Consider the following 25,390-nt stretch of genomic DNA (forward strand, 5'->3'; position numbering starts at 1 on the left):
GGACAACTGCACACCTAGGAATCTCTCAGAATGGAAATCGCATCCTGGATCTTAACGGAGAATACCCTATTAACGGCTTGGTGCAGTTCCTGCGCGACTTGTTGCACTTATTATACGTGTTCCACATTTCACATAAGCTCCCTCCACGACAGGCACACTCGGAGCCACAGAATCGTGGTATCAGATGGCGGCAGGCCTCCGAAAAACTGGGCATCGGAGTGAACTTCTTGCAGCATTCGGATGGCCTCCGCGGCTTGGTGCAGTTGGGCGGACGTCGACCTACTTTACAACAGGGAGCTCTGACGGACTTGCAAAAGATACTCATCTGGAAGAGGTGCTTTTCAATAGCCGAAAGTGGTGGTTCCTGCGGGGGGCGAATGCGCCGATTCATGGGCTGATATATCTCCTGATCGGGACAGCAAGAGTCCTTTGGTCGTAGCCAGAGGAGCGGACACTCTGGCCAAGTCCGCTGGAATTTGCGCTGCTTATCTGACGGCTTGTAATGGTCAGCGTCGTGGCGGATCAGCTTCAGCAAGCAGTCGGGGTTGGTCTTGCCTCGATTATAGATCTCCTGCAGATACTTGGGGTACTCTTCTACTGCTAAGGGTGGTTTCTCGTAACACTTGTTGGGCTCGTACTTGACCGGACAGAACCATTTTCCATCCTTGCAGGCCGTGGTATCCTTGTCGCGCATCTTGCAGCACTCCCCAGAGCTGGCGTCGTAGCTGCCCCAATTGTACCAGCGACTCGTGATCGAAAACCTGGGAATCTGTGCTCGACGCAGGCGCAGCTTCGATGTAATCATGGTGCCTGGCTTTTTTGAATATCAAATTTAGAGAGGCGTTGGCCGAAAGGGTGCGGTTCGAAATTTGAAATGAGGCTGCGGGTATCTGACATGCTAGCCAAAGGACTCTATGCATTGGACCCAAAATGTACAATTTATTTATCTAAATGTAGTTTGATTCCACTGATTACGAGCTTTAACCCAAATAGCTCCATCAGTGGGAAGAAATGATTACCCAAAATAAAGCCCGCTTTAGTCCCAAATAATGTATATCCTATTGTTTATTCGAATCTTAAGTTTGGCAATTGGTAACTGTAGGACGATCTAGGCATCTAGGACTTCTTCATGCGGTAATAGTTCCAAACCACGCACATGGGCGGCTGGTTGATGCAGAAGCAATGCGTGGGCGGAACATCGGGAAGTGGATACAGTTGGCACTCCGAAAAGCTGGGATACTTGGTCCGGGGGCGAATGCAATTGGAGGGGGGGCGTCCTGGCCGGCAGCCGGTCGTAATGGCCTGCTTGCAGAAGGGCATCTTGAACCTGGGGCAGGAGCTTTTCGCTGGTTTCGGGCGGCAAAGCCCCAGCCCAAGGCTCTTGTTGCCTTTGGGGCAAACCTTCATAGGCGGAGTTTGAAGGCTCCGTCGATAAATTTTGGGCGGCCGGGACCGGCAAACGGCCTTTCTTTTGCGCTCCTGCACCACGCACTCGGACCAGGTGCGCTGGTACTTGCGATTCAGCTTATCGGTGGGCTTGTAGAACATGAGGTCAGACGGCGGATAGGCCATCGCACAGCGATTGGAAAGGCATCTCTTACGGGAGTCAATAAAGGCCGGGACGTTGAACTCGGGGTCGGAACGACACTTGTACTCACTGCGCCGCATCGACATCCAGCAGATGTCCTTGACCGGCACCTTGGTATTGTCCGCAGGTTCCTTCTTCTTCAGATCCTTTCGCTCGGTGGCCATCCTGGGCGCGCCATGTTCATACGGATCGAACAACGACTCCATGCGCACCTGAATGGTCCTTGACGTCAATCCACTCCTTATGGCAATCGGTGCTCGGGAGAGCGTGTTCTTGGCCAGCATCATTGTTTCAATGAAGCCGGATTCAAAGTGGAGTATAAACTATGTTGCAAAAATGCCGTAAACACCGCAAAAATTTTGTCCTGGTTTAAAATAAAAACTAAAACTGGGAGTCACTGCGAAAATTTCATCATGAGCGTTGTAACGGAATGTGATCGGTTTACAAATGTTGTGATTTGAAGTAAGTTACTCGGGTGGCTACAATTTGTATACCTGTTACTAGATTCGTATATGTATGTATAACAAGGAAAAAAGCGTTTCCGACCATATTAAGTATATATATAAAATCCGTCGATCTCAGGAACTAATAAAGCTAGATTTCAGAGAAATAGAAGCAGCACAAGCTTATGGCATGCAGCCACACTTTTGTAAAATTGGCCAAAATCTTTTTCCATTCTTTTGCAAAATGATATGGCCACGCCTCTTCTTCGAGTAACTCGACTATAGCATTCTCTCAATGCAACTAATATGCACAGATGCTCCAAGTAACTAATTAACGGCAAAATAATTGTTTACTGGAATTAATTTTTTTTTTCGACAAGACCTGCCCAGAAGTGTATAAACTTACACATATTTTTTTAAAAATACCCTCAAAAACCATTTACTACCATTTCATTTGTAAAGGAAAACCAAACAAACAATTATCTTAAAGATTGCAAATTTAATTTCTTTTTGTTTCTACTGTTATACAACACAGAAAACCTATTCGACTTTAAACTAAAACTCGACATCTAACATATGAAGCAAAGGCAAATTAAATCCACAATAGTTAAGATCGAAGTTGATAGCGAAAACCATGGTACTTGGCTTTTTAGATCAGTTAGTATCCATCAATCGCCATTCGATCTGCGGCAGCTTCTACGTAACGCCTTTTGTTTTTGCTTTGGGTGGAGATAAACTGCGAGATGAATTGTTTAGCAGGCATGGCGATCCTCTGGAGGCGCTTATTGGGGTCGGTAGTTCGGCGGAGTTCACGGACCTGGGTTCGCTCATCCTGTGAACGCGAGTCCTTCACCTCCTTGTGGGTTTCCTCATTTGGGATGACAGCTTCCCGCCAGGTGGCCTGAAATTTCCGCTCCGTCCAACGACCTGGCCTGTATTTGGTGTCGTCCATGCGCTCCTCAATCTCCGTCTGCATCTGTGGTTGTGGCCAAGTTCTCTGGTGGTTTCGCTCATGATTGGAGCTCAGTTTGTAGTGAATTTCATCCAAACGTAGCTGCTTCATTCCGCGACGCGTCACCAGACTTCCAAGTCCGAAGGCCACAATCCTGCTGCTTAACAAAGCTTTTGTCGAATTCATTGTGTTTCAATATGATTTATTTTGATTTGATTATGGTTTAGATTTTTTTTTAGTTTTTAAATAAACTACAAGTTTCCAGAAGAGATAATTAACATATAGAATTTTGTAGACCGGAACATATAGATTGTTATGTGTAAAAGCCAAGAATGAAAATGAAGGTATTGGAAAAAGCTAGTGGGGAAATGAAAATCCAGGGCTAACTAGATAGCTTTATTATGCGATCTTTCAAATACGCACACGGCATTCGATAGGCTATAGCCTACTCGATCTGTCAAATACCCATATGGTTATCGGATTATCGGACAACTATTTTTTCAAAAATTAAAGAAGTAACAAGAATATGTCTTTCGGGATACATCGGTTGCCGTCTGAAAGTTGAAATTCTTGCATTAGCAGCTTAAATATCGAATTATTAGATATCGATTCCAGTATGGAACCCTATTGCCCATCCAGTTAATTAAAAATCAATGATTAAAACTTTTTTAATTCTTTTATTCGTTCAACGTCGGTCAGTTTAACGTGGATTAAAGCTTTAGAATAGGCGTCCAGGATTACTGCAAAGGTTGGACATGGACAAAACACCTAGGCTCCCAGTGCCACCAACGGGATATTTATTATAGAGTCCTCAGTCTTGTGACGTGAAGGAATGTGGGAGGGCCCTAAGCGGATGACATCCCCGGAGCTTCAAAATGCCGGGGATCAGCAATTGTCAAAGTCCCAGCAATCGCACTCCTTGGAAGGTTTAGGGTCAGTCTGCTTCCGCTTGCACTCCGAGTAGCTCGGGAATGGTGCTGGCACCTTGGAGCAGTTCTTCTTCTTCGCAGAGCGCTTGCAGCTGGGCTCCGGCTTGCATTTACCCTTCGAATTGGAGTTGCACTTGGAGTCCGAGGCACCGCCCTTGGAACCGGCACAACTGGCCAATCGGGCGGCGACTGGCATTAGGGTTTTCCCGCAGCGTTTCAACAGCATTTTGAATTTTGAATGTGTAGAGTGTAGATTGTAGAGTGAGAGTGTTTGGATAATGGAATGGCTATTTTGGAAAACTGTAATTTTGGTGCATTACTGAGTTGGAAAAGTGACCGGAATGTTGTAGCTAGATGTCGAATGACTGGGCTTTCGCCGCCGCCTACATTTCGCCACACTTAAGGGCAGCCCCCTTGCCCCGGGCAATCCTTCGCCTCAGCTCTGCCCACATCTCGCAGGCCATGGGAACTCGAAGGCATAGGCACTCCGTTGGTGGTGCGCTGGTGAGCTCCTCCCGCTTGCATTCTGAGAAGCTGGGATACGGCGCCGGGCGCTTGGTACAGTCGGTTTGTCGACGTACTCGGTGGCAACTGGGCGGAATGCGGGCGGGCTTGCAGCAGGGAAGAGTCCAGCGCGGACACGGTGAGGAGTCCTCTGCCTTCTTGCACTCCATCGGATTGAGCATGGGCATCGTGGGACGGGCTGTGGCCACTACCGTCTTCCGCTGACGGCGACAGGGCTTCGGACGCGGTCGCTTCGCGTGGATGCACACCTTCTTGGGCTTGATCACCAACCGGGGGCACTCGTTCCACGTCACCTGGTACTGGCGGGCCTCTTTGTCCGATATGCGGTAGTGCTGGATGTCGTACCGCACTGGCACATCGCACTTGGGCACGTACTCGCAGTCGGGTATATACCACATGGATCTCATCTTGGCTGACAGCTTCGGCTTGTTGGACTTTTCCTTTTTGGGCTCTGCCTTCTTCTTGCGCTTACCGCCCTTGGCTGCATCGCAAATGTTGCCTTTGAACCGAGCAGGACCACAGCCCTTTGAGGTCGATACCTGATCGCAATCCTTTGGCCGCCCGCAATCGTCGGCGGAAGACTGACTGCTGTAGTTGCGTCGTAACAGGTGCTGCCGGAGCACACTGGAGCCAGCGCAGTCGTACGAGGTCTTGATTTGGCTCAGATTCTTGGACCAATCAGCCTTGAATAGAGAACAGGCATTCACTAAAGACTCCAGACACGGCAAGCTCCGATCTACGAGGGAACGACACTTCTGACGCAACATTCGCAACATATTGACCTTTTTTTTACCAAATTTTGTTTTACAAAGCCGAAAATAGTCGAAAATATGTTATGTTAGGCCAAGGACTGAGTGTAGACTAACTAAAACCCGACATCCTCAGCTCGGAGTGGGCATTCACAGCCTACTTTATAGGAAATTTGGAATGCAAATTCTAAAAGACCTCAGATAAGACGTCTAAGCTATACCTATTGAAAATTTTGTAACAGTTACAGTGCGGATTTTCCCACTTTTATGAGGGTTCTTCTTTACCAGCACAACACACGGTCCATATCCTTAAAACTTGTCTGGCCCTTATATGCTTAAATATGTTTTACACTTTTGGATTCGAGTCATACACAAAGTAATTATAATTCCCCTTTTCGCTAGCACATCTCAATTTGCCTTCCAGGGAAACGAGTATCTAACTAAAGATGTACATATTTTAAATACCTTCGAAAACTTATAGTAAAATCTATTAAGTTTTGTTTAAATGTGGGAATGGTGTTATCATACCCGCTACCAGTAGAGTATACTAAATACGATAAGTGAATGGCAGAGGGATGCATTTCCGACTGTATATATGTACATGTTCATTCCTAATCAGGCCATGTCGGGAACTTAAAAAGGTATGAAGGTAGGATTGACCAACCAGACTATAAAGACGTTAGCGCAGCACGGAATAGTTTCCGTAGAATTTCCCGCAGAAACTATCTTCAAATACTTTTCGCGACCTAAGTGCTGAAGAATGCCCGTTACTCGTAGAGCAATAGGGTATACTAGATTCGTTGAAAAGTATGTAACAGTCAGAAGGAAGCGTAGTACAGAGTATAAATATTCTTAATCAGAATCAATAGCCGATCTGGCCATGGCTGTCTGACCATATGAACGTCTTGATCTCAGGAATCATGAAAGATAGAAGGTTAAGATTAAGTATAAAGATTCAAGACTCATCGACGCAGCGCAATTTTGTTGACCCATGTTGCCACGCCCTCTTTAATGCCCACAAACCGCTAAACAGACGTTAACAGACGACTTTTCCTATTTCTACATAATAATATTCTGTAAAGGAGGCCTAGAAATTAACTTCGATGCGATGTAGCCAAGTCGAATAAGTTTTTATGCCAGTACCTCTCGGCCTCTTCCAAAATTCACATCGGCTCCGTTGAGCTGATTGTGTATTCGGTTAAAAATTTGTAGTTTGGTTACTTTTCGGTGCCGAGGGATTTTCATTTTTGTTTCAGAATTGTTGTATTTAGCGATACCTTTCTTTCCCCCCGAGAAATTTATATCAGCCCGTATCCAGCCATGTCTATGTGGCGCAGCATTGGAACGAAAACCCAAAATCGAGTATTACCCAGCTTTGCGAGCGTAGTCTGCCATCGCGCCTTCGCAAAGGACCACAATCCATCTCCCAAGTGCAGCGACAGTGCTGGAAAGGGTTGCGGAAATTTTACCGCTTGTGGAGACCCCCGGTTCGCGAAGAAACCACCGCCGAGGAAGGAGGACGGCTTCCAGTTCCATCATCTGGTGAAGCAGCCTCCAGAGTGCTGCACCGATCCCTGCGCGGAACGGTTCCCCCCGTACGACCAATGCTACTACAAGATATCCGACAAGGCCACGCGCAAGTACCAGGTCACCTGGGTGGAGTGTCCGCCCATAAAGATAAAGCCCAAGAAGATCTGCTGTTATGAGGCGGGAATTCGGCCGCCGATCCCACGGCGCAAGCGCAAGGAGTTCGTGGCTTCCGCCGAGTGCCCCACGAATGTCGAATGCCCCACGGAGGGAGGACCCTGCCCTAAGATCAAGATGCCCGGCTGTAAGGCCGTAGGTAGCGTCTCTTGCCACGTCGTCAGACGAAAGACCGATTGCGTCAAGGTCAAGGCCCCGTATCCTTCCTTCTCCGAGTGCAGTCACGCTCCTCTTCGCAAGCCTCGGGGCATTGAATGCAACTGCCTAGACGTTCCAAGCTCCTGTGACCTGATTCGTGAGCTGAAGAAGTTAGAAGGAAGTCCACGGAAGCCAAACTGTGGGGGCAGTAGGGCTTAATTCCATAGTGCTGTTTAAATCCTAATCCCAGCGCTCAGTATCTTGTTCCGTTGACCTAAATATTCCAAACCGATCCAGTTAAAGTAACTTTTCTACCGTGCGTAAAATTCCAACCAGAAATAAACCGAAATATTATTTTTAAATTTCATTAATTAGATAGCATTGATCTTTCATTCAATAAAATATTTAGAACGGAATCTCCTGGGGAAGGATGTTCATATATTTCTAATTTGGATTAAAAGCACACATGGCTACTATGGAGTCTGGTTGCATAAGATTGTTATGCCCGTTTGGTTTGCTGGCCGTTGGTTTTTGAAAACCTGGCCGCTGCTACTTAGCCATGTAAATCGAAAACATTTGCCCGACTCTGGATGAGTATGCAAAGTGTCCCAAAGAGGGGATGCGGAGATGGCGTACAACTGCGTGCCATATTAAAGTCGCTTATAGCAAATTACCAATTCAGATATATACGGGTACACACAAATCAGTTATACCCGGCATCCATCAGCATATTCCCCTGGCTGTTGCTTTTTGGACGTCCCTCTCCCTTTTCGTATTTCCTTTAACTTTGAATGCATGCAGGCCGTCACATTTATTCGAGTTCGAGTTTGATGTACGAGCCGAAATGCATGTGCATAATCAAAAGGGGAGCGGAAGGAGCCTTCTCCTGAAGACAATCGAAATGAGACAAGGCCCGGCTCCTCTGCTCCGCAGCTCCAGAGCTCAGCAGCTCCGAAGACGTCGAATCTTCCCCAGCTGCAGACATAATTGATGGATCGCTGACTGGCGACAGAAATGTTCAGGCTGGATCCGGATCCGAATCCGAAAAGAGGATTCGTGTTGTTCGCCTACCTTCGCCTAAATAATGATGTCGCATTATTTATGCCGCATCTGATTTGCATAGGCAGGCTAAGAACCTGGGATTTGAGAATGGGGGATTTTGGATGGGGGAGAGCGGGGATTTGTTCAAGCGGTTGCGTTGCCCCCGGGGCAATGTGTGCGCTTTCTTTAATAAATGTTTAATTTATAATTGATTTTCCCCCCGCCCACCGGCCCAGCGATACGCCTTGGCTCCAAAGACCTCTAAAGTTTCTGAACCGCAAAAGGATTTGCCCGCGCACGAAAACACTTAATTAATTCGCATAGACAGACAGTCGGACGGCAGGACAGACGGGCAGACATACGGACGGATGTGGTGGGACGGCATCCTGCCCACCCATCTGGTCAGGCGACTTCACCCAGGCACACACACACATGGAGAAATAATTAGAAATTAGAATGGAGAATGCTTGCCAGCCAAGTTGACGATAACAACGCCCCACAAATGCCCGCCCACACACTGAGCCGACGCCCCAACTTGTCCACCCACCCCCAACCGCCACAAACTCTGCCACTACACGATCTGCAACACCCACACCCACCCACAAGAAGCATATTTAAAATGTAGCCAAGTCGAGTATGATTTAAACCATACACTTGGACCCTTTTAGCAGACCAAAGCCCAAGACAGCAGCAACCCGATTCTCAAATGCTGCTGCCCAGTTTGTCGCTGAAGCAGTTTCGATTTACTTATTATGGCTAAAGAAGGGACAGTCTATTGAAAACTATCGAAGGTGTTAAAATAAAATAAATAAATTTAAAACAATTCTATATTACTATAAGTGGTATGTTTTAAGAGGCCTCAATAATCGTCGACATTTTTATATATTAGTAATCTTTATATTTTTAAGTTGTATCGATACAATTTTAGAGCCGTTTACTTTACACTTTTATACCAGTTCAGAAATATGGAGAACGTCTTAATCTTCGCTTACCCGCTTATTATATCCAAGCAGTTTGCCTAATAGCTGGAAAATTAATCCTCTTTCGATTTTAACCAATCACCCAAATTAGCATTTTCGATAAGGGATTTCTCCCATCGCTACCGAAGGAACAGGACAACCAAAAAAGGGACGGGCAGAGGGCTTAATTTGCTGCTAATATCCGTTTACGTCTTTAGTTGCAAGAAAATTACAATATTTCGTGTGGATAGTTGGCACGCATAGACTCGCACCCGCCTCCGGGCTACAGATACTTTTGTATCTAATTTAAATTTCCCAATTTCGGCGCTGCAAGAAAAACGCCGAGCTGGAAAATGAGCTAGGTCCTCGGCTAATTTTCTATGGCCGTCGCGCAAGGGTTGCAATCGAGGGGATTGGCAAGGAGTTGACTGAACTGGGCGGATTAAAGCCCGGCAAGTGGACACAGACTTGGACCAAGAAGTCGTGGAGCGGGGAGCAGGATGTTCTGCTGCTCCGGCTGCTGCTTCTGCTTAGCCAAATTATATTATGACTTGTTTAAAATTCAAATTTGAAAACACTAAAATCATGTTCTGGATGTCTGGCCACCCGACTGCGCCCAACCCCAATCGGATAGTTTTCGGCAAGGGTTTAAGTAGCGCACGCGGCCAAAAGAGGGCTGGCGTTGTGGGTGGTGTGGGTGGTGGTTTGGGAGTGAGACCGGGGATGGGGGTTCTGGTCACAGGGGGTGGCTGGGTGTCCCTGCTAAGGATTTGCCCCTGCCTTCAGCTGGCAACTTTTGCTGTCTGTCCTCGTCCTCGGCCCCGATCCTAACTCAAGGCAATGTCCTTTGCCGACTGCGTATATAGGTGTGAGAGTTTGTGTGCGTGTTGCCAAAACATAGTTTCTAGTTGCCACATAAATTTTGCATACTCTCGCCTGTGTGTGCGTGTGTGTTTGTCCTACGGCTCGGGCAACGAGCATTTGCTTTTAAACAATTTTAATGATTTCATTAGTCGTACAGCGAGCAATTTAATGAGGACGTTTTGGGGGTACGAAATTGATTTTCTATTCCTTCGACCAGCAGCGAGTTCTGCTCTAGAGTTTGGATTAGGTTATTTTGGGCTTTGTTATTGGACTGCTTTTACCAACAACGAGTGTGCATTTAAGTTGTGTTGGAAGTTTAAAGAAAATAGGGATATAGAATAGACGGAATGTATATTTGAAGTATTGGAATACATTTTATCTAAATTTGAGGATTGCCAGTCTAAGATTAATAAGCTTGAAATAGATTATGTATATCTTATAATGTCACATTATATAGATAATCTTCATTTTGCTTATATAACTCAAAACGACTAAAACATTTTCATTATATAGACATATATTTTTCGCAGTTGTGTATTTCTCTTGTCCGACGAGTTTGTCCCCAGCCAAGTTGCTCTTGGCTTGGCTAACCCAAGCCCATGAGCTAAGACGCCATTTTGTTCTGCCGCACTCACTCACACACTGGAAGCTCAAGACATAATTAGATTGCATTATGTAAGTGTTGCCTCGTCCAGTGCACACGGAGTCCGGGCAATTTCAATAAAATTTGTGTCGGCCAAGGAGAGAGTTGGGAAAGGGGAAAGCTTAGCCCGAAAAGCAGTCAAATGTCTCAGACACAAGCCGCAGCGACGTCTCACACACACATGCACACTGGTGCGGTATTACCCTCTCCCTTCCGCCTAGCCCCTCTGGCTCACTCCTCACTGCTAACAGGGCCTTAACCCTCGGGGCTGTGTGTGTGTGGGTTGTGGCCAAGGCAATGGCCTTTCAAAATTTCGAATTTACGTAAATTTAACTTTCTTGAAATACACTTAACTGTAAAATTAATTATAAAAGGCAATTGTGCATGTGTATGTGAGTCTGGCAATCATGTGTGTGTGTGTGTGCTTTTGGGTGGGAGGGGTCTTATAGAGTGTCTCGCCCCTGCGCCCACTTAAGTTTGTCTTAGTCGTTGGCCGAAAAGGTGTTGGCATGGAATTTGCATAGCCAACGGAACGGCAATGTCTTCAGAGAGAGCGTTGGAGAGAGAAAGAGAGCAAGGATATGTGTGTGTGAGCATGTACAGTTGCGCCCATCGCCATTTGCATACTCACGCACACACATAGACGTCTGGGTCTTGTGTGCGAAAACACACTAATTAAATGTTGAAGGCAGTTTATATTGAGATGACGCCCAACCACCCACTCGCATGGCCAGCGGGCAGACAAAGGCCAAAGCAGGTGATATTGTGTGTGTGTGTGTGTGGGTGGGTGGTTGCATTATATAACCCCCAACACATCGGAACCCAGAACACTTTTCACCCCACAACACCTGCATGTGCGAGCTTGTGTCGTAAGAAAATCTATAGCCTACGGTGCTCAAGCCCGAACCGCAAATTCAAATGTCTTCATTTTGCACATCAAACCAACTGCAGCAGCACTCCCATCTCCATCCCCACACCCACTACACCCACCACACACTCGAGCTCACAGGACGAAGGAGCAGCGCTTCACATATGTATGTTTGCTGAGGATTTCTAATTACATTCGGCATCGTTCGGACTCATCTTCGAATGGGGTGGCCGGGGGCACACTAGGAGCGGGCTGAGCCTTATGTAAAGTATTTCGTTGCCGATAAATTATCATGGCTCGTGTAAATTGTGGATAAAGTGGCGGGGTGAAAGGTCCTTCTCAAGGGTGGTCATTCCGAGAAGATTTTGGTTTTCTCAGAAATCAGCTACATTGGTCTTGTCGGACACCAAACATTCTTATTTGTATTCCCCTAATCAATCATTTAATGTACCATGGATTTGAATTACTCATTTACCCTGATGTTTTGGGATCCAACTTTTAGCTTAAAGGCTTAAAAGCAGTTCGAGCGATTCCGCTCTTACATATTCATATTGTAATCGTAGATAAAAAACAGCTAGATGATGGTTCTAGTCTAAGGTTTTGTTCTAGGCCTAATTGCACATTAAGCCAGGCAATTATCCAACTGACAGTTGGGCTAATGTCACGATAGCAGGACCTAAGCAGCATAGGCTCCCCACCTGATTTCACTTGCCACCTGCCCGGTTTACACACGCAGACATTTTTAATTAAACGTAAATTTTGCTCTATTGATTAGTTGCCAACAACTCGGCAACTTTGGGTTGGTTGTTGGTGGAGCGAGCATGTGCAACCTTTGTTATTGCCAACGCATTAGTATTAGCGCAGCGGATGACGTGACCGGTAGGGGGCTGGTGGGGGCTGGTGGGGGCTGGTGGAGCGGCTTCCTGAAAGGAGCCAACTTGACACGCAAACTACTGCAAGGACGTAGGGAAAGGGGGCGGCTGTCATTGTTCAACTGGCAGGCCACAGAGAAGGGGCGGGGACGCGAGTTTTCGGTTGCCAGTTTGGCGTCTTTTTAACACAATGACAGTTAATTAGATTGTGTTCGGGATAAGGATAGCGCGATGGATATGCAGGTGTAACTGCTTGCAAACTTTGCCTTCCCAGGTGGATACATTTCACATAATACACTCAAGTCTAATGGTGTGAAAAGAGTTGTTAGGACTGAAGGAACCGCTATTTTGACGTGCGAAATTTATACTATAAGGCCTGATTAATGGCACCCAAATATGACTTTTAGCCATAACTAAAAGGTTTGCCTTTAAACTCTTTACCATTTGATTGCAAATTTCTTATTGTGGAGCTTTGCTGTTATTTTTTAATTTTTTTTTCTGGTAATTGAGTTCAGTGGTGTGAAAATAGCTGAAAGAGTTTATAGCCACAAAATCGATGGAGCAGTTATTAAAATATTGATTAAATGGCCAGGGCAGCCTGTTTTGACCGCAAGAAGTTCTTTGCAGGGCTTGCATATTGGATGGCTTATAAGCTGCAATCACAGAGGAAACTTTCCATTGTATCTTACGCACTTTGTGTGTACAGTTTTTGCCCAGCTCAAACCTATCTCTCTCGCTCTAAGTGCTTCTTGATGTCCTGACCAGACTAACTAATGACCAACGCCTGGGCTAAAATATTGATCAATAAATTGCAGCAGCAGAAATAACTTAAAACCCGAATGTGTATGGACAAATAGTTGATGCAGTTAGCAAGGGGCTGTGGCTCGATTGGGTGGTTGGGAGGCCTCTGGGTGATGCGTGGCTCCATCAACGCAGACAAACTCCTGCCATCCTTGAAATGCACACTCATACAATCACACATACAGGGCAGGGAAGGGGGGTGAGGGGAGAGTAAACGAGCCAAGCCAGCCGAAAATATTTCGAATTCATGACAAATGCATAAGATTTCAACAAATCGGGGGAAAGAGGCCCTGTTACACGTAACCCCAAGCAGTTAAGTGCAATAAATACGGACCACTACGAATGCAGGCAGCCAGCACACACAGGCACAATCACAATCAAATAAATTACACAGCATTTAATAATTCATGCAAAAAACGGCCACAAACACAGGCCAGGGAAATGGCCGCCCATTTGGCCACCCACTTTCCTAACAATCTGGCGGTGAGTGTGTTTTAAGACTTGATAATTTCAAAAATCAACAGGATATATGTGTATTCATAACTTCAAAATGCATTTCGACCACACACACACGGACATGGGGCTTGGGTGTGCATATGGATGTGGATGTGGAAGAATATTGGATAGTATTGCTTGGATTTCGTCTTTGTCTCCCTTATCGGCTGTCTCGCTCTGCATTTTCCTACTGCACATATCGCTCACATGCCATTGCACTCAATTAAAATCCCTTTGTCGGGGCGTGCTCTGTCTCACTCTCCAACGCACCGTCTCGCTCGCACGCATGAGTTAAATTTTCGTAGCCGTTTTTGTTATTTTGTAGTTTTAGTTTAAATATTTGATAGCCTGCATATTGATTGGTGCTCAGTGCAACGTGGCGCATGAGTAATAACTTTTTCCCTGGCTATATACAAAGCGGCTGGGGAAATATTTACTTGGATAACGGTTTGATTGGACTGCTAAATGTTCTCAAGGTGTTTGCGAATTTGCCCAAATTAGCAGACCACAGCAGACCACAGCAGTGCGGCAGCACTAATCAAGAAACCAAAAAGGCACTGCAATTTCCCAGCCTGATTATGTGGTCCCTACTTTTCTGCGCCGACCAGGTGGGGGGAACAAAAGGGAAGAGCCGCCATTGTCGAGCTTAAGGTTGCGCCTAAGCGTAGCCAGCAATTGACACTGCAACGTGCAACGGGCTACTCTGGCACATGCAACACCGCCCTAATGTATGCTACAAATCTCGCCAAAGCAACGCATTTTGTAGCCATTTAAGCTACTTGCATAAATGCAGATGCCCACCCGAAAGAAAACACACTCGCTGGCGTGGAGAAAGCCCAGGATTCAGATACCGGGGTCCCCGGAGAAGGAGAAAGCCCAGCAGACTCATGTGTCTGCCCCGCTGTCTGTGCAAGGGTGTGTGTGTGTGTGCGTGTGGCATTGACCAAGTGGGTGAGTGGAGTGGGCGGGCTCGCCCAAGCAGGGCTATGGCTGCAGCCTGGACGACGTCGTCGTCAAATGAATCTCATTTGCATTTAAATTAGGAATGAAGCCCGATTTGTTGTTGCCCTTTGAGGCAAGGAGCGGGAGGCGAGCACACTGCAACTCCTATTGCTGCACTTTGCAAAATTACTTAAAATCTGCTATTATCACATTAAGTACAATGTTTTAATTTACATGAGAATATGCTTGATGTTTGAGTAATTGTCAAAACATCTCACCTTATACTTAATGAATTATAAATTCGTTTTATGCTGCTCTTCTCCACAGTTTTCCTCAGTGTATCGTTAGGGCTGCTGGCAACTGAGAGGTTTGGCGGTGCAAAATTTTTAATGAAGACAGCGCAGCTACTTAGGCACCCATGCATGCATACATGTCGCCTCTGCAGAGCTCTGCCCTAATGGCCGCACCGATTTCGAACTCACTTTTTCGGACAAGTTGCCGGATTGCATGCCAAACTAATGGCCAACAGCTTGGACAAATAGCAAACACTCGCTCACACACTTACACCCACACTCACACCACCATGAATGCCGCCCCCTGGTTATGGCAAATATGTTAATAACCTTTCTTCCGATGGGGGCTTAGGCGGGAGCTCTGCACAAAATTTTAATTAGAAATGTTATATGAGTTGCACGTTAGCCGGTCTCCCCATTTTCCACATGCTGTTGGTCCTAGTCAATAGTCCAGAGGGGTGGAGGGGGTCTTGGGGTCAAGAGGGTTTAAGGGAACCAAAAAGATGTGCCGGCTTTCTAGTTGGACTGGCTCATTTTCCACTTGAATGGGGTTAATTTTAAGAACAGTACTTTGGCTTCATCAAAAACTATAATCAACGAACTATTGGTCGACGGAGAGAGGTACTTACCTGTGGACCGACTCCGCTTGCAACGGCAAATTTAAATCACTTACAATTTCAATAAAATATTTTCTTCAGTTCTGCACCTTTTGTATTTGATGCAATTGAGTATTATCTGTGTAGCATAACACTGGCTTCGCCCAAGAAAATACCCCATTGAAACTCACCCATTTGCAGTACCATCGATAACATTCCTTTCAGTTGTCATGGCTCGGGCAGTTCATTCATGTCCAACTTATGCATACACGAGCAACTTGGCTTTAATTAACGCTAATGCGGCCATTACAACAATCTAAGATGGAAGCCAAGGCAGCCAGGTATCGCTCCCTCTCTCTCTCTCGATGGCCGTGTGCGTCCGTCTCTTTCTTTCTGGGCGCTGCTGCCAAATGCAATGAATGCAGCTATTCATTTATGTCAGCGGTAATGACATTTTACATTCCGCATTGGACTAGCGATGGGGATTGGAATAGGGCGTGTGTGATGTCTATGACAACAACAGAAACGCTGGTAGGCTCTCCTCGGTGGTGGGAGCAGGAGGAGGTAGGTGGGAGTCAGACCAGGAGGGGAACCCCCTTTGGGCTCGGCTGCCGTAGACAAGTGTCAGTGGTAATTGAAAATACGAATATTAATTCCAAAGAGTTGCGGGGGCAAAACTAGCCAAAGTGTGGCATGTTCAAGGAGCCAGGAACATGCTGAAAATATGCCAGCACAAAGTAATTAACTTTTGAAGTCATAACTCTAAGGAAATCGGATTCGTCCTAGAAAAAACTATGTCGATATCTTCTCAAAATGGCGTAACAACTTAATTGATTGTGTAAGGATAGAAAGGAGCATCATGACACTGATGTTTATTTAATGGTTACCCGAGTATTTCTTAAAGAACCCTTATACCACTAACCAAATTAGTATGCTATAAAATATTATAGTAAGCTAAAGGCATATAGATAGATATTATTATGCCTCACAAATCCAGTGAACAAGGTTACTTTCAGCTTACCTTGGACCTTTATCCTTTATTAAAGGAAGGTTATCGCATTCAGTCTCATATCACGCACTTAGCCAGTGTTCTTATCGGTGGGTACACAGAAAGATGCTTCCGGTGAGTAGCTGAAATGGCACTACCCCTCCACCAGCGCCCAACCAAGTGGGCCCAAAAGCAGCGCCACCCACCAACATCGCAGAGGCAATAAAACGGGTATGTTTCTCTACGGCTAAAACAAAAAATGTGTTGTTCCTGCAGTGATGGGAAAATGGATTCGAAAGGGGTGGAGGGCTCTGGTGGGGGCGGGAAAAGCTCTGAGATGAGCGGAGGGTGCAACCAATCAGCGAGGCCCGCAAAAATGTTACTTTTTCGTTTTCTTGATGGAAACGCAGCAGCGAATGAGAAATGTAGAGGAAAAGCGTTAGCACTCGCTCGCACACATGTGAGCGCCACGAAAAAAGTGACACAAAAACGGCAAACTTGTGTGTGCCTTCTCGACGGTTGCCTAAAAATAAGAATAACAGGGGCACGTATGGCCAATAAGGAGGAGACAGTGGCAGACAAACAGCAAACAATGCTGCGGCCAACGGGATGCGATGGAGCATGCGACAATGGTGGCAGGATCGACAGCACAAGGGGGCAACACTAAAAAAGTCAACAAAACAATTGTATCCGAAAAACTGGCAAAAACAGCAGAACAAGGCAACAGGCGCAGGACAATGGGCGCAGGACTTCGACCGGAGGGTGCGTGAAACGCGGGGTTCAAGGAGTCCTTCGCTACCAAAGGTGAAACGGAAACAGCGGGAGAGTATTTTTAAAAGGACACCGGGACTTGTAATTCTATAGACAGTTGTGAAAAATCTTTGAGTTAACTGGCATTCACTACATTAAATTAATCCTTCATTTATAATATAAGCATTGTTGAAAAAGATATGCAATTTGCACGACGATGGCAACATCAAGAAGTCTCTTAAACTCGTATATACTCCAGCCTAAGCAATATAATGGATTTTAGATAAGTATATTGAGTAGATGCGATTGCAGGTTTCAGTTGCATGTATACACAGAGCCATTCAAGTATTATGTTCACTTGATATTCGGTTAAAATCCCTAACTGGTAAATGCCAATTCCCAGCAACTGAAGTGCCTCATCATGGTGGTATACACTCAACGGAATACTTTTGCTCTCGTTTTTAAAAATGGTCGTCGGAGAAAATCTAATTTTTCCATCAAAGCAAGGTGATAAATAATTGTTTTGCAGCTTGGCCCTTCAATTGTCGGCCAGGCTAAGCCTTCACTCCGAACTCTTTTGACCCCCGATCGTTGGCCATCTCTAGCGCCAATTCCAATTAAAAATTGTGATGCAAATGAGCAGCGGAGGGGCGAGCGAATCAGCTCCCTGGGGCTACATTGCGGCAATAAATGCCGCGACAGACACCAGGACTTTCCGAGCCACCAACACCACCCCAATCAGCACCACCACCGCACCACCCACTCGCTGACCAGGCAAAGTCGACGGCCAAGGAGAAGTGGGTGGTGGGTGGCGTAACTTTTACTTTTTATTTTTGGGCGAGAAGAAATAGCCAAAAAAAGAAGTGTGCCGCCAAAAGTGAAAAGCAAGCAAAAGTGCGAAGCTTTTCCGAACTGGGGGCTTCGATATTATTTTATTGGGGTGCTGGGCGGAATGTGGTGCCTGGTGCTTGGTGGGTGGTGCTGTGCTGCCGTTGCCAGGCTGCAGTCCGAGGGGCTCAGGATTTATGCTCGGTCCAAGCGCGGCCCAAAGGAGCGGGGCACTCGGTTCGGTGGGGCGGGCAAGTAATGCGTACACCCGTACAATTGCATTCATTTGACCAGAGCGGTGACCAGTGTCCGCTGCAGGATTGCGCCCCAATGTCCAGCGCTCGGCGCCCCCAAAGAATAACTGCGGCTGACCAGCGACCAAGCAGTCAGAAAGCTGTAGCAGGCGACCGTGCCGTAAAAAATCAGCCAGCGAACGAGGGAGAGAGAGGAAAGCAAAATTAAAGGCACACAAAAAGTGGAAAAAATGGAGTAAACGGAAAAACGTAAAAAAATTGGGACAGGCTCGCACACAAACACACCATCTGAGGAGAGGGTAGGCGGAGCAGGGGTGGCATGGGTGAGTGGTCCCCGGAGTCCTGGACAATGCTTGGCCTTCATTGTTGTCAAGCGGAGAGCCACCACCACCCACGAGCCACCCACTAGCCACCCACCAGCCACCACCCACTTTCGGCCAAGTGGGGTTGATTGAGTGGCGCGCCCATTGATGTTGCTGCTGTCGCTCCTGCTCATGCTCCTGCTGCTGCTGATGGACCAGCAGGACCTACCCTGATGCTGCCCCTTATTTTTTCCTGTTTTTGTTTTGCTCCATTTTCCAACTGAACTCCCCCCGTCGTTCATCATTTTTTACACATTTTTGTTTTGGTTTTTGTGCTTCGCCGTTGTTTTGTTTTGCTTCGTTTTTGTTTTCTTTCCCTCATTCGCCATGCGACTGTCAGCTGCGCTGTGTCCTTATATGGAAAATCCACAACTGCCGATATATATACACAGGACGTTCCGATATAGCCGATACAGCCGATACATGCCCACGTGCCGGTGGTACATAGAAACAGTCGAATTCTCGCCCAAATTGCAATGTCTGCAGCGTGCAGCTTTTGTTTGCAGCAGAGTGGGTTGTGGTGTGTGGTGGATGGTGGGTGGGTCGTGGGTGGTGGTTGGTGCAACCATGCTCCCGCCTGCAGGTGCAACTTATCCCTTTATCGACACTCTGTGCCCAGGCGAAATTGCGCAAGAAATCGACGTCGCATAAAAAATTGATGGCCTCTTCTCATTTGTTTAGAGAGTGAACGGAGCGATTTAAAGGCTGATTCTCGACAGATTGGACAAAAGGGCATCGAATCAGAATTTTAAACGTTATTTTAATCAATGTCAATCTTTATTGCTACACATAATGGAATAATAACAATAAAAACATGTTCAAAAACTTTTCTATAATACGTCTAATGAAATATCGTTGGATAACTTTAGTTATCTTTTAGAAAGTATTTCTCATTTTGACATTTCAATATAAATTTAGAGATAAGGTTAGTAAAGGTATTTAAAAAGATATCTATTAAGACAAACAAGCCTTCCTTTTTATGAAAACTTATATTCAACTTAGAATTACCCTTCTGAATGATAATTGCTTGTATATAACATTGGTTTCTTCAGGAGGCATGTTATAATGAAAAACTTTAGAGATGCCACATAATCGATACAGAAATCCAACATCGCATCGGCCACCGCAACTCCCAAGCAGTTTAGCAAACCATTCGGATTCGTTTTCGAGTCACCAATGGGGAAATTATCAATTCAGGCACATAAAGCAACATAAATATTAATTGAAAAATATTTTCGCATCTCGGCAAAAGAAGCATGAAAGAAAACTACACATACACACGCACACGCCCACTGTCGGTGATGAAATTATGTGCATTTGCATTAAACAAAGCATTAAGTATGCAAAAGTGCAAGGCCCCAGCACCCCCCTTCCGCCCTGTCGACCACTCATAAATGTTTCCCAGGGGCGGGGAAAAGGGGAGCCGCTGAAGCATATTGCTGGCCACAGCAGGCACTGTTTTCTGGATGGGCCTGGGGTGACCAAAAATAGAACAAGTCAAATATTTTTCGACAATTTATGAGCCAGCCTCCCTGTGATGGTGCTGCAAGTGGAGGTTGAGGTGGTCGGGCTGGTCAGCTTGTAACGTGCATGTCCGCCACTTCCACATCCACATCCACATCCTCCTGCCCATTCCCATGCCCCTTCGGATCCCCGGGAAAAAATGCCATTTGCAATTAAAGCAAACAAGCAACGCAACCGTTCGACTACGTCGACTTGCTCCTCGTTTTCGCTTTCTTTTTGCCGGCTACTTTTTGGCAATTGCATTTTTTTACTGTCCAACACCCAACCACCCACAGGCGAATGGCGAGCAGCACCCACCGCCTAGCGTCCAGCGTCCAGCACCCAGTGCCCCACTCCCCCTGGTTGGTCACATGTGTGAATTATAATTTCGCGTCGCGCTCAAAAGCATGCTACATAAAAAACACAGACAGCGAAAGAGACAGCACGAGTGCTGGAGACAGAGAAGGCACGATGGGGAGGGAGCTGCAGGAGCATAATAAGAAGAAAACCAAAGGCTGCCATCGCGTTTTCCATTTCGCGCCGGGCTTTTGCTTATCACATTCGAGGCTGTCAAGTGCCCACTGCCCAGCCCCAGCCCCTTACCCAATCCCCTTCCTGCAGGATAAAGCCCCCGCCCCCGTCCACAATGGCGAGCATCTCTTGCTCTTTGCAATAATTCAATTCATTTTCTATTTTTTTGACTTATTTTCATTTGACGGCGGCGCAACAAAAACAGCAAAACGGCAGCCAAAGGGAAACGTTGATGCCCAGGCGATTGTTGGGCGGCTTTAAGTGGGCTTCACTGTCCGAATCTGAGCGGAGACGATTGTGCCGACGATTCGGCGGGGGAGGAGTTGCATATTCGTACCTATATGGTTTGCAAATGAAATGGCTACCTTTCCCGGCCAAAGCTGAATGTGAAAACAAGACGTATCTACGGGGTTGTATCTGAATGTATTTATCATAATTCCTTTAAATGGCGTACAAACTAAGATACGTATTTGAATTTGTCTAGAAGAATCCACTATCAGGCGTTGGTTTACCTAAAACAGAGTTCATTTAGAATTTACTCACAGCTTCACATTTATTCACATATTTCTGAATTAATGTTATATAGCGACCTATTTTGGAGGCCCTTGAATCGAGCCGGTTAGGTTTTGTTAAATATTAGCTGCAGAAACCTTGATCAAACCGCCTCGATTCCGCAGTCCAGCGGAGTGGGAAAGCCCGCTTTTCTGCTTTCCAATGCTAAATCAGTTTTTAATTTCCGCTCATTTGCGAGGCTACAAAAATAGAACTGCCGGGCACAAAAGGCGGGAGACAGCGTCGGTGGCTCATTATGGTGGCCACTTTTTGTTCTTCAACTTTTAGCGGCAATGCAGCTGTAGCCGTAGGGACACACAAGTCCTTTCGATTGAGCGTGGGTAAATATGTTGAAAAGTTAATTCATTGCACATCAGTGGACTCCCAACTACTCGTGTGCGAGTGTGTGGGTTGGCCATAGTGGCTGTCAGCGGCCGTCTGTTTGCCGCCTGTTTGCATAAAGGACATGCACACAGACACACACACTCACACACAGGCACAGAGAGAAGCGTAAAAAACACGGGGACACTCGCAGGACATTAACGTTGGCAGTGCTGGGAGTTCTTTTCCTTTTTCATACACTCTCGGTCTCGGCGTGTCATAAATTTAGTTCGATTTGCTGTTCAATGACATTAACTTGCTTCGTCCTGGCAGGACTGCTTCCCTTTTTTCCCCCACTGTTTAAGTAGTTGCTGTTGTGCTGCTGACGGCGCCAATAAACGTCAATTTTTAATGAATTTGCAGCACGTTGCAGTGAAATTTATCAAGTGCTTTAATTAATGTCCACTCTTCCAATACTGGTTAGTTAGATGATTGATAGACCATAAGGTCTACCCCGATACAAATCATTCCCATTGGCTGGTCAGCAGAAATTCCGTTTAATTGCGGCACTTGCAACACCCACCAAACATTCCTATTTATTTGCATAATATTTTTTTTAACACTTTACCTTCGCTGCCGTCACGTTTACTGCTTACTTTTATTGCTTTTCCCTGGGTCCCTCCTTTTTTCGATTTTAGCATTTTCCCAGCTTTTTTTTTTGGTCTGTATTTTGCACTACAATTATGTTAATTTCCTATGCAAATAAAATTTAATTGAAGCTCCGCCACGGCGCAAGAAGGGTCCTGCTCCGTTTGTGCTGGCATTAATGTTCCGCCCCAAGTTCCCTCTCTAAGCGCATTTGGCGTCGCCAGCATTAATTGCCAATAATTATATTGGTTTACCTATCCACCCATTTTCCGTGGATTCTCCTGTTAGCTGGGCACTTGGCCCGTCTTTAAAGGAAAGTTCGCAGGGAGATGTAATTTAAAGAGGCAAATAATGTCACTTGATCGTTTAAACGGCTAATCAAGCCCGTATTGACACTTTGCTGCACTCCCATTTGTGGCTGCTGGAATCGCAACAATTGCAACCAATTAAATTTGCATAAATTGGCCAGCTCATCCGCACTGGCAGATCAAAATGCCAAACAATAAATGTGCGCTGACAATTACAACAAAAATTAAATTAACTTATTAACACGCCCAGATTGTATGTGTGTGTGTCGCCTCGACTGACACAAATGAAATGTAACATGAGTCCGAAAATGCCATCGCTTAAATATATAATCCAATCAACAAACAATGAATGCGGATTCAGGACTCGTCATTAGCTTTCGGGTATGGATTTCAGCAGAACAATTGAAACGGCATTAATTGCAAAAATATAATTGAATTTAGCCAGAGGAACGCTGGGATTCATGCAAGTTAAAAGGTTCTTAAATGAAATGCGAAGTGAATATTAATTTACAGAACCAAACTTCATCTCATAGCTACATTTAGAATGCCCCGCGCAGTTACTCAGCCAAATGGGATTGAAATTCATCTGAAAGTCCCGCATGGAAACAATCTTATTAAATGCATATCCTTCGTTCTTTTCAGGACTTTGACAAGGAGATCAGCTGCCACAAGATACACTCGCCCAGTAGCAGCAGCCACGCCCACTCCCTGCACCACCACCATCACCACCACCACCATCCCCACCACAGCAGTCGGAGCAACAACAACGACGATGAAATGGAGATCACGGACGGCCACGCCCTCCTTTCGCCGCCGCCCCCTTCGCACTCGCACTCCCACTCACCGTTCGACAGCAAGGATCACGTCAAGGAGCTGGAGTTCTACAAGAATCTGGCGGCCAAGGCGGCCTCCCTGGCCAACCATCACTCCCCGCCGCCCATGCCCCTGCCCCTTCCGCTGCCCATGCAGATCGATGGCGAGGAGGACGAGAACGAGGGCGAGGGCGAAGGAGAGGGCGAGGCGGAGGAGCAGTCGGCGGAAGTCCTGCGGCTGCGGCGGGAGGAACAGGCTCAGGCCAAGGCGTTTGCGGCCCATCTGAACGGAACTAGTGAGTACATATCGAAAGCCAAACAGCAGCACACACAAAGGGCACACTGTCAAAGATGGAAACGTTTGCCTTTTCCTTTTTAAATACTAATATTACGATATTTTAAACCAGTTCAATAGTTTATCAAAGGATTAGAATGCATATCTAATCACAGGAATGCCGATCGAGTTACGCATTGAAACCAAGTGTTTTAGACAATACCATGTTACTTGGACCATTTTTTATTTTAGAATTTGAATTAGTAATCGGACATATTAAAATATTCAACTCCTTTCAATATATATGTATATAATCCGTACCCCATTAATAAAATAAAATAATGCAAAGATGTTGTTGCTTGCTAGCCTGGCATTGATTAATTTGTTTCAGTTCTAAATTGTATTTGTTTCAAGTAACAACAATGATCAAAAGGACACTGGTTTTATATGCACTCGACATATACGGCTAACCTTATTTGGCTGCATTTGCATTTAACGCTCTAATTCCCTCAGACTAATTTTCTATAATTTATCTAAGACTTCTTTGCACAGCGAGTTTCCATCCTTGAGTTCCTCCCCGACACAGTCATTTATCCCCAAAAACCCGGCCAGGGCCAAAGTAAACTGGCAATTAGTGCTGGCAGGCAATCCAAAACCCAAGCCTCTCCCCCAACTTCCCTCCACCAATTCGGCAAGGAGTTTGCAACAAAAACTAATGACAACATTTTGTGTGACTCTTGTTCAAAATCCCACAGTGCAAGACATGATAAATTTGCAAAAATTACAAAATTTGGCCACGCTACAACAGCAGCAGCAACAGCAGCAGCATCCGCATCCGCATCATGGGCACCAGCACCACCATCACCATCCCGCCACGGCCGCCGCACTAGCAAGTCTTCAAGGATTAGCCGCCTCGGTGTTCAATTCGCCGTTGAACCTCAGCGTGGGCGGTGAGCCCGCAGCAACCACCGGACCATCGGTGGCACCAACCTCGCCCACCCACAATGGCGGCAAGAGCAAGACCGCCAAGGGCGGCAGTTCCGGCAACGGCTCCGGCGGATCGGCCGCCAACTCCGGCACCAGCTCCGCCCAAAATCAGCAGCAGCCGGATAATCCCAGCAGCAGCAGCTCCCCGCACCACCCCCTGAGCGCCTCCTCGCTGGCAAATGTCCTGGCGGCGGCCACCGCCTCGCCCCCGCCCTCCTTGCAGGCGCCGCCGTCGAGCGCACAGATGCCCCAGCTGATTCTTGCCTCCGGACAGCTGGTGCAGGGCGTCCAGGGCGCCCAGCTGCTCATACCCACAGCCCAAGGTGAGTGTGTGCTTCACGGGCTCAGTTCTCCGGGTTGTAGTAGTTGTGCCTTGTCCGTCTGCTCGTCTGGGTATCAATAGCATAGTTGACTTGGCTTGACTTTCAGCGCAGCTCGTGGTTGGTGGAGTCACGGGGCATAAAAAGCTCGTAAAGCGATTAGGGCAACTTTCAATTTCCTCCTCGCGTGGGGCGAAAAAGGATTTGCTGTAATCTTTCCAAAGCGACTAATAAAATGCTTAACCTTAGAGGCCAAAACAAAAGTTGAAGAGCTGAGCTGAAATTGCCATCAAGTCTTTTGTTTTCGAATTTATGTTAATGCTGATTTTAACAATTTATACCAAGAACTTAAGTGCTAATTGATTCTACGAATAAATCAGAATACTGCTTTATATGAAACTAAATTGGAATCTGTATCTAGCACTTAGTTTTGTCACGTTTTAATAGCTGGAACAGCGGTAGAAAACGATTGTTTTGAAAAAGTATGGTTTTATATATGCATTTTAACAAATTCAGATCTTAAGTATAAAAAAGGAGAGATTTAAGATGG

General features: G+C 46.2%; 6 protein-coding genes across 7 annotated transcripts in view; 2 read left to right on the forward strand and 4 right to left on the reverse strand.

The window, feature by feature from the left end:
- LOC6608169 (alpha-protein kinase 1) overlaps nucleotides 1–25,390 on the forward strand; it is a 67,504-nt gene that overhangs the window by 36,570 nt on the left and 5,544 nt on the right. For both annotated transcript variants that reach the window (XM_032716905.1, XM_032716906.1), the window contains exons 3-4: nucleotides 23,090–23,555; nucleotides 24,289–24,843. In XM_032716905.1, coding sequence (XP_032572796.1) covers nucleotides 23,090–23,555; nucleotides 24,289–24,843 — 1,021 coding nt within the window. The remainder of the gene's footprint in view (nucleotides 1–23,089; nucleotides 23,556–24,288; nucleotides 24,844–25,390) is intronic.
- On the reverse strand, nucleotides 2–898 carry LOC6608163. Its single transcript, XM_002032872.2, has one exon. It carries the CDS (start codon nucleotides 803–805, stop codon nucleotides 26–28), a length of 780 nt encoding a protein of 259 aa, XP_002032908.1. The 5' UTR covers nucleotides 806–898; the 3' UTR covers nucleotides 2–25.
- Nucleotides 1,048–2,141, reverse strand: LOC6608164. The gene has a single exon (XM_002032873.2). It carries the CDS (start codon nucleotides 1,873–1,875, stop codon nucleotides 1,117–1,119), a length of 759 nt encoding a protein of 252 aa, XP_002032909.1. The 5' UTR covers nucleotides 1,876–2,141; the 3' UTR covers nucleotides 1,048–1,116.
- On the reverse strand, nucleotides 2,511–3,347 carry LOC6608165. The gene has a single exon (XM_002032874.2). It carries the CDS (start codon nucleotides 3,167–3,169, stop codon nucleotides 2,690–2,692), a length of 480 nt encoding a protein of 159 aa, XP_002032910.1. The 5' UTR covers nucleotides 3,170–3,347; the 3' UTR covers nucleotides 2,511–2,689.
- LOC6608167 lies at nucleotides 3,758–5,310 on the reverse strand. Its single transcript, XM_002032876.2, has one exon. The coding sequence runs from the start codon at nucleotides 5,211–5,213 to the stop codon at nucleotides 4,296–4,298; it is 918 nt and encodes a 305-aa protein (XP_002032912.1). The 5' UTR covers nucleotides 5,214–5,310; the 3' UTR covers nucleotides 3,758–4,295.
- Nucleotides 6,305–7,399, forward strand: LOC6608168. The gene has a single exon (XM_002032877.2). It carries the CDS (start codon nucleotides 6,507–6,509, stop codon nucleotides 7,245–7,247), a length of 741 nt encoding a protein of 246 aa, XP_002032913.1. The 5' UTR covers nucleotides 6,305–6,506; the 3' UTR covers nucleotides 7,248–7,399.

The sequence above is a fragment of the Drosophila sechellia genome, chromosome 2R (genome assembly GCF_004382195.2).
Source record: "Drosophila sechellia strain sech25 chromosome 2R, ASM438219v1, whole genome shotgun sequence".
NCBI classification, from domain to species: domain Eukaryota; kingdom Metazoa; phylum Arthropoda; class Insecta; order Diptera; family Drosophilidae; genus Drosophila; species Drosophila sechellia.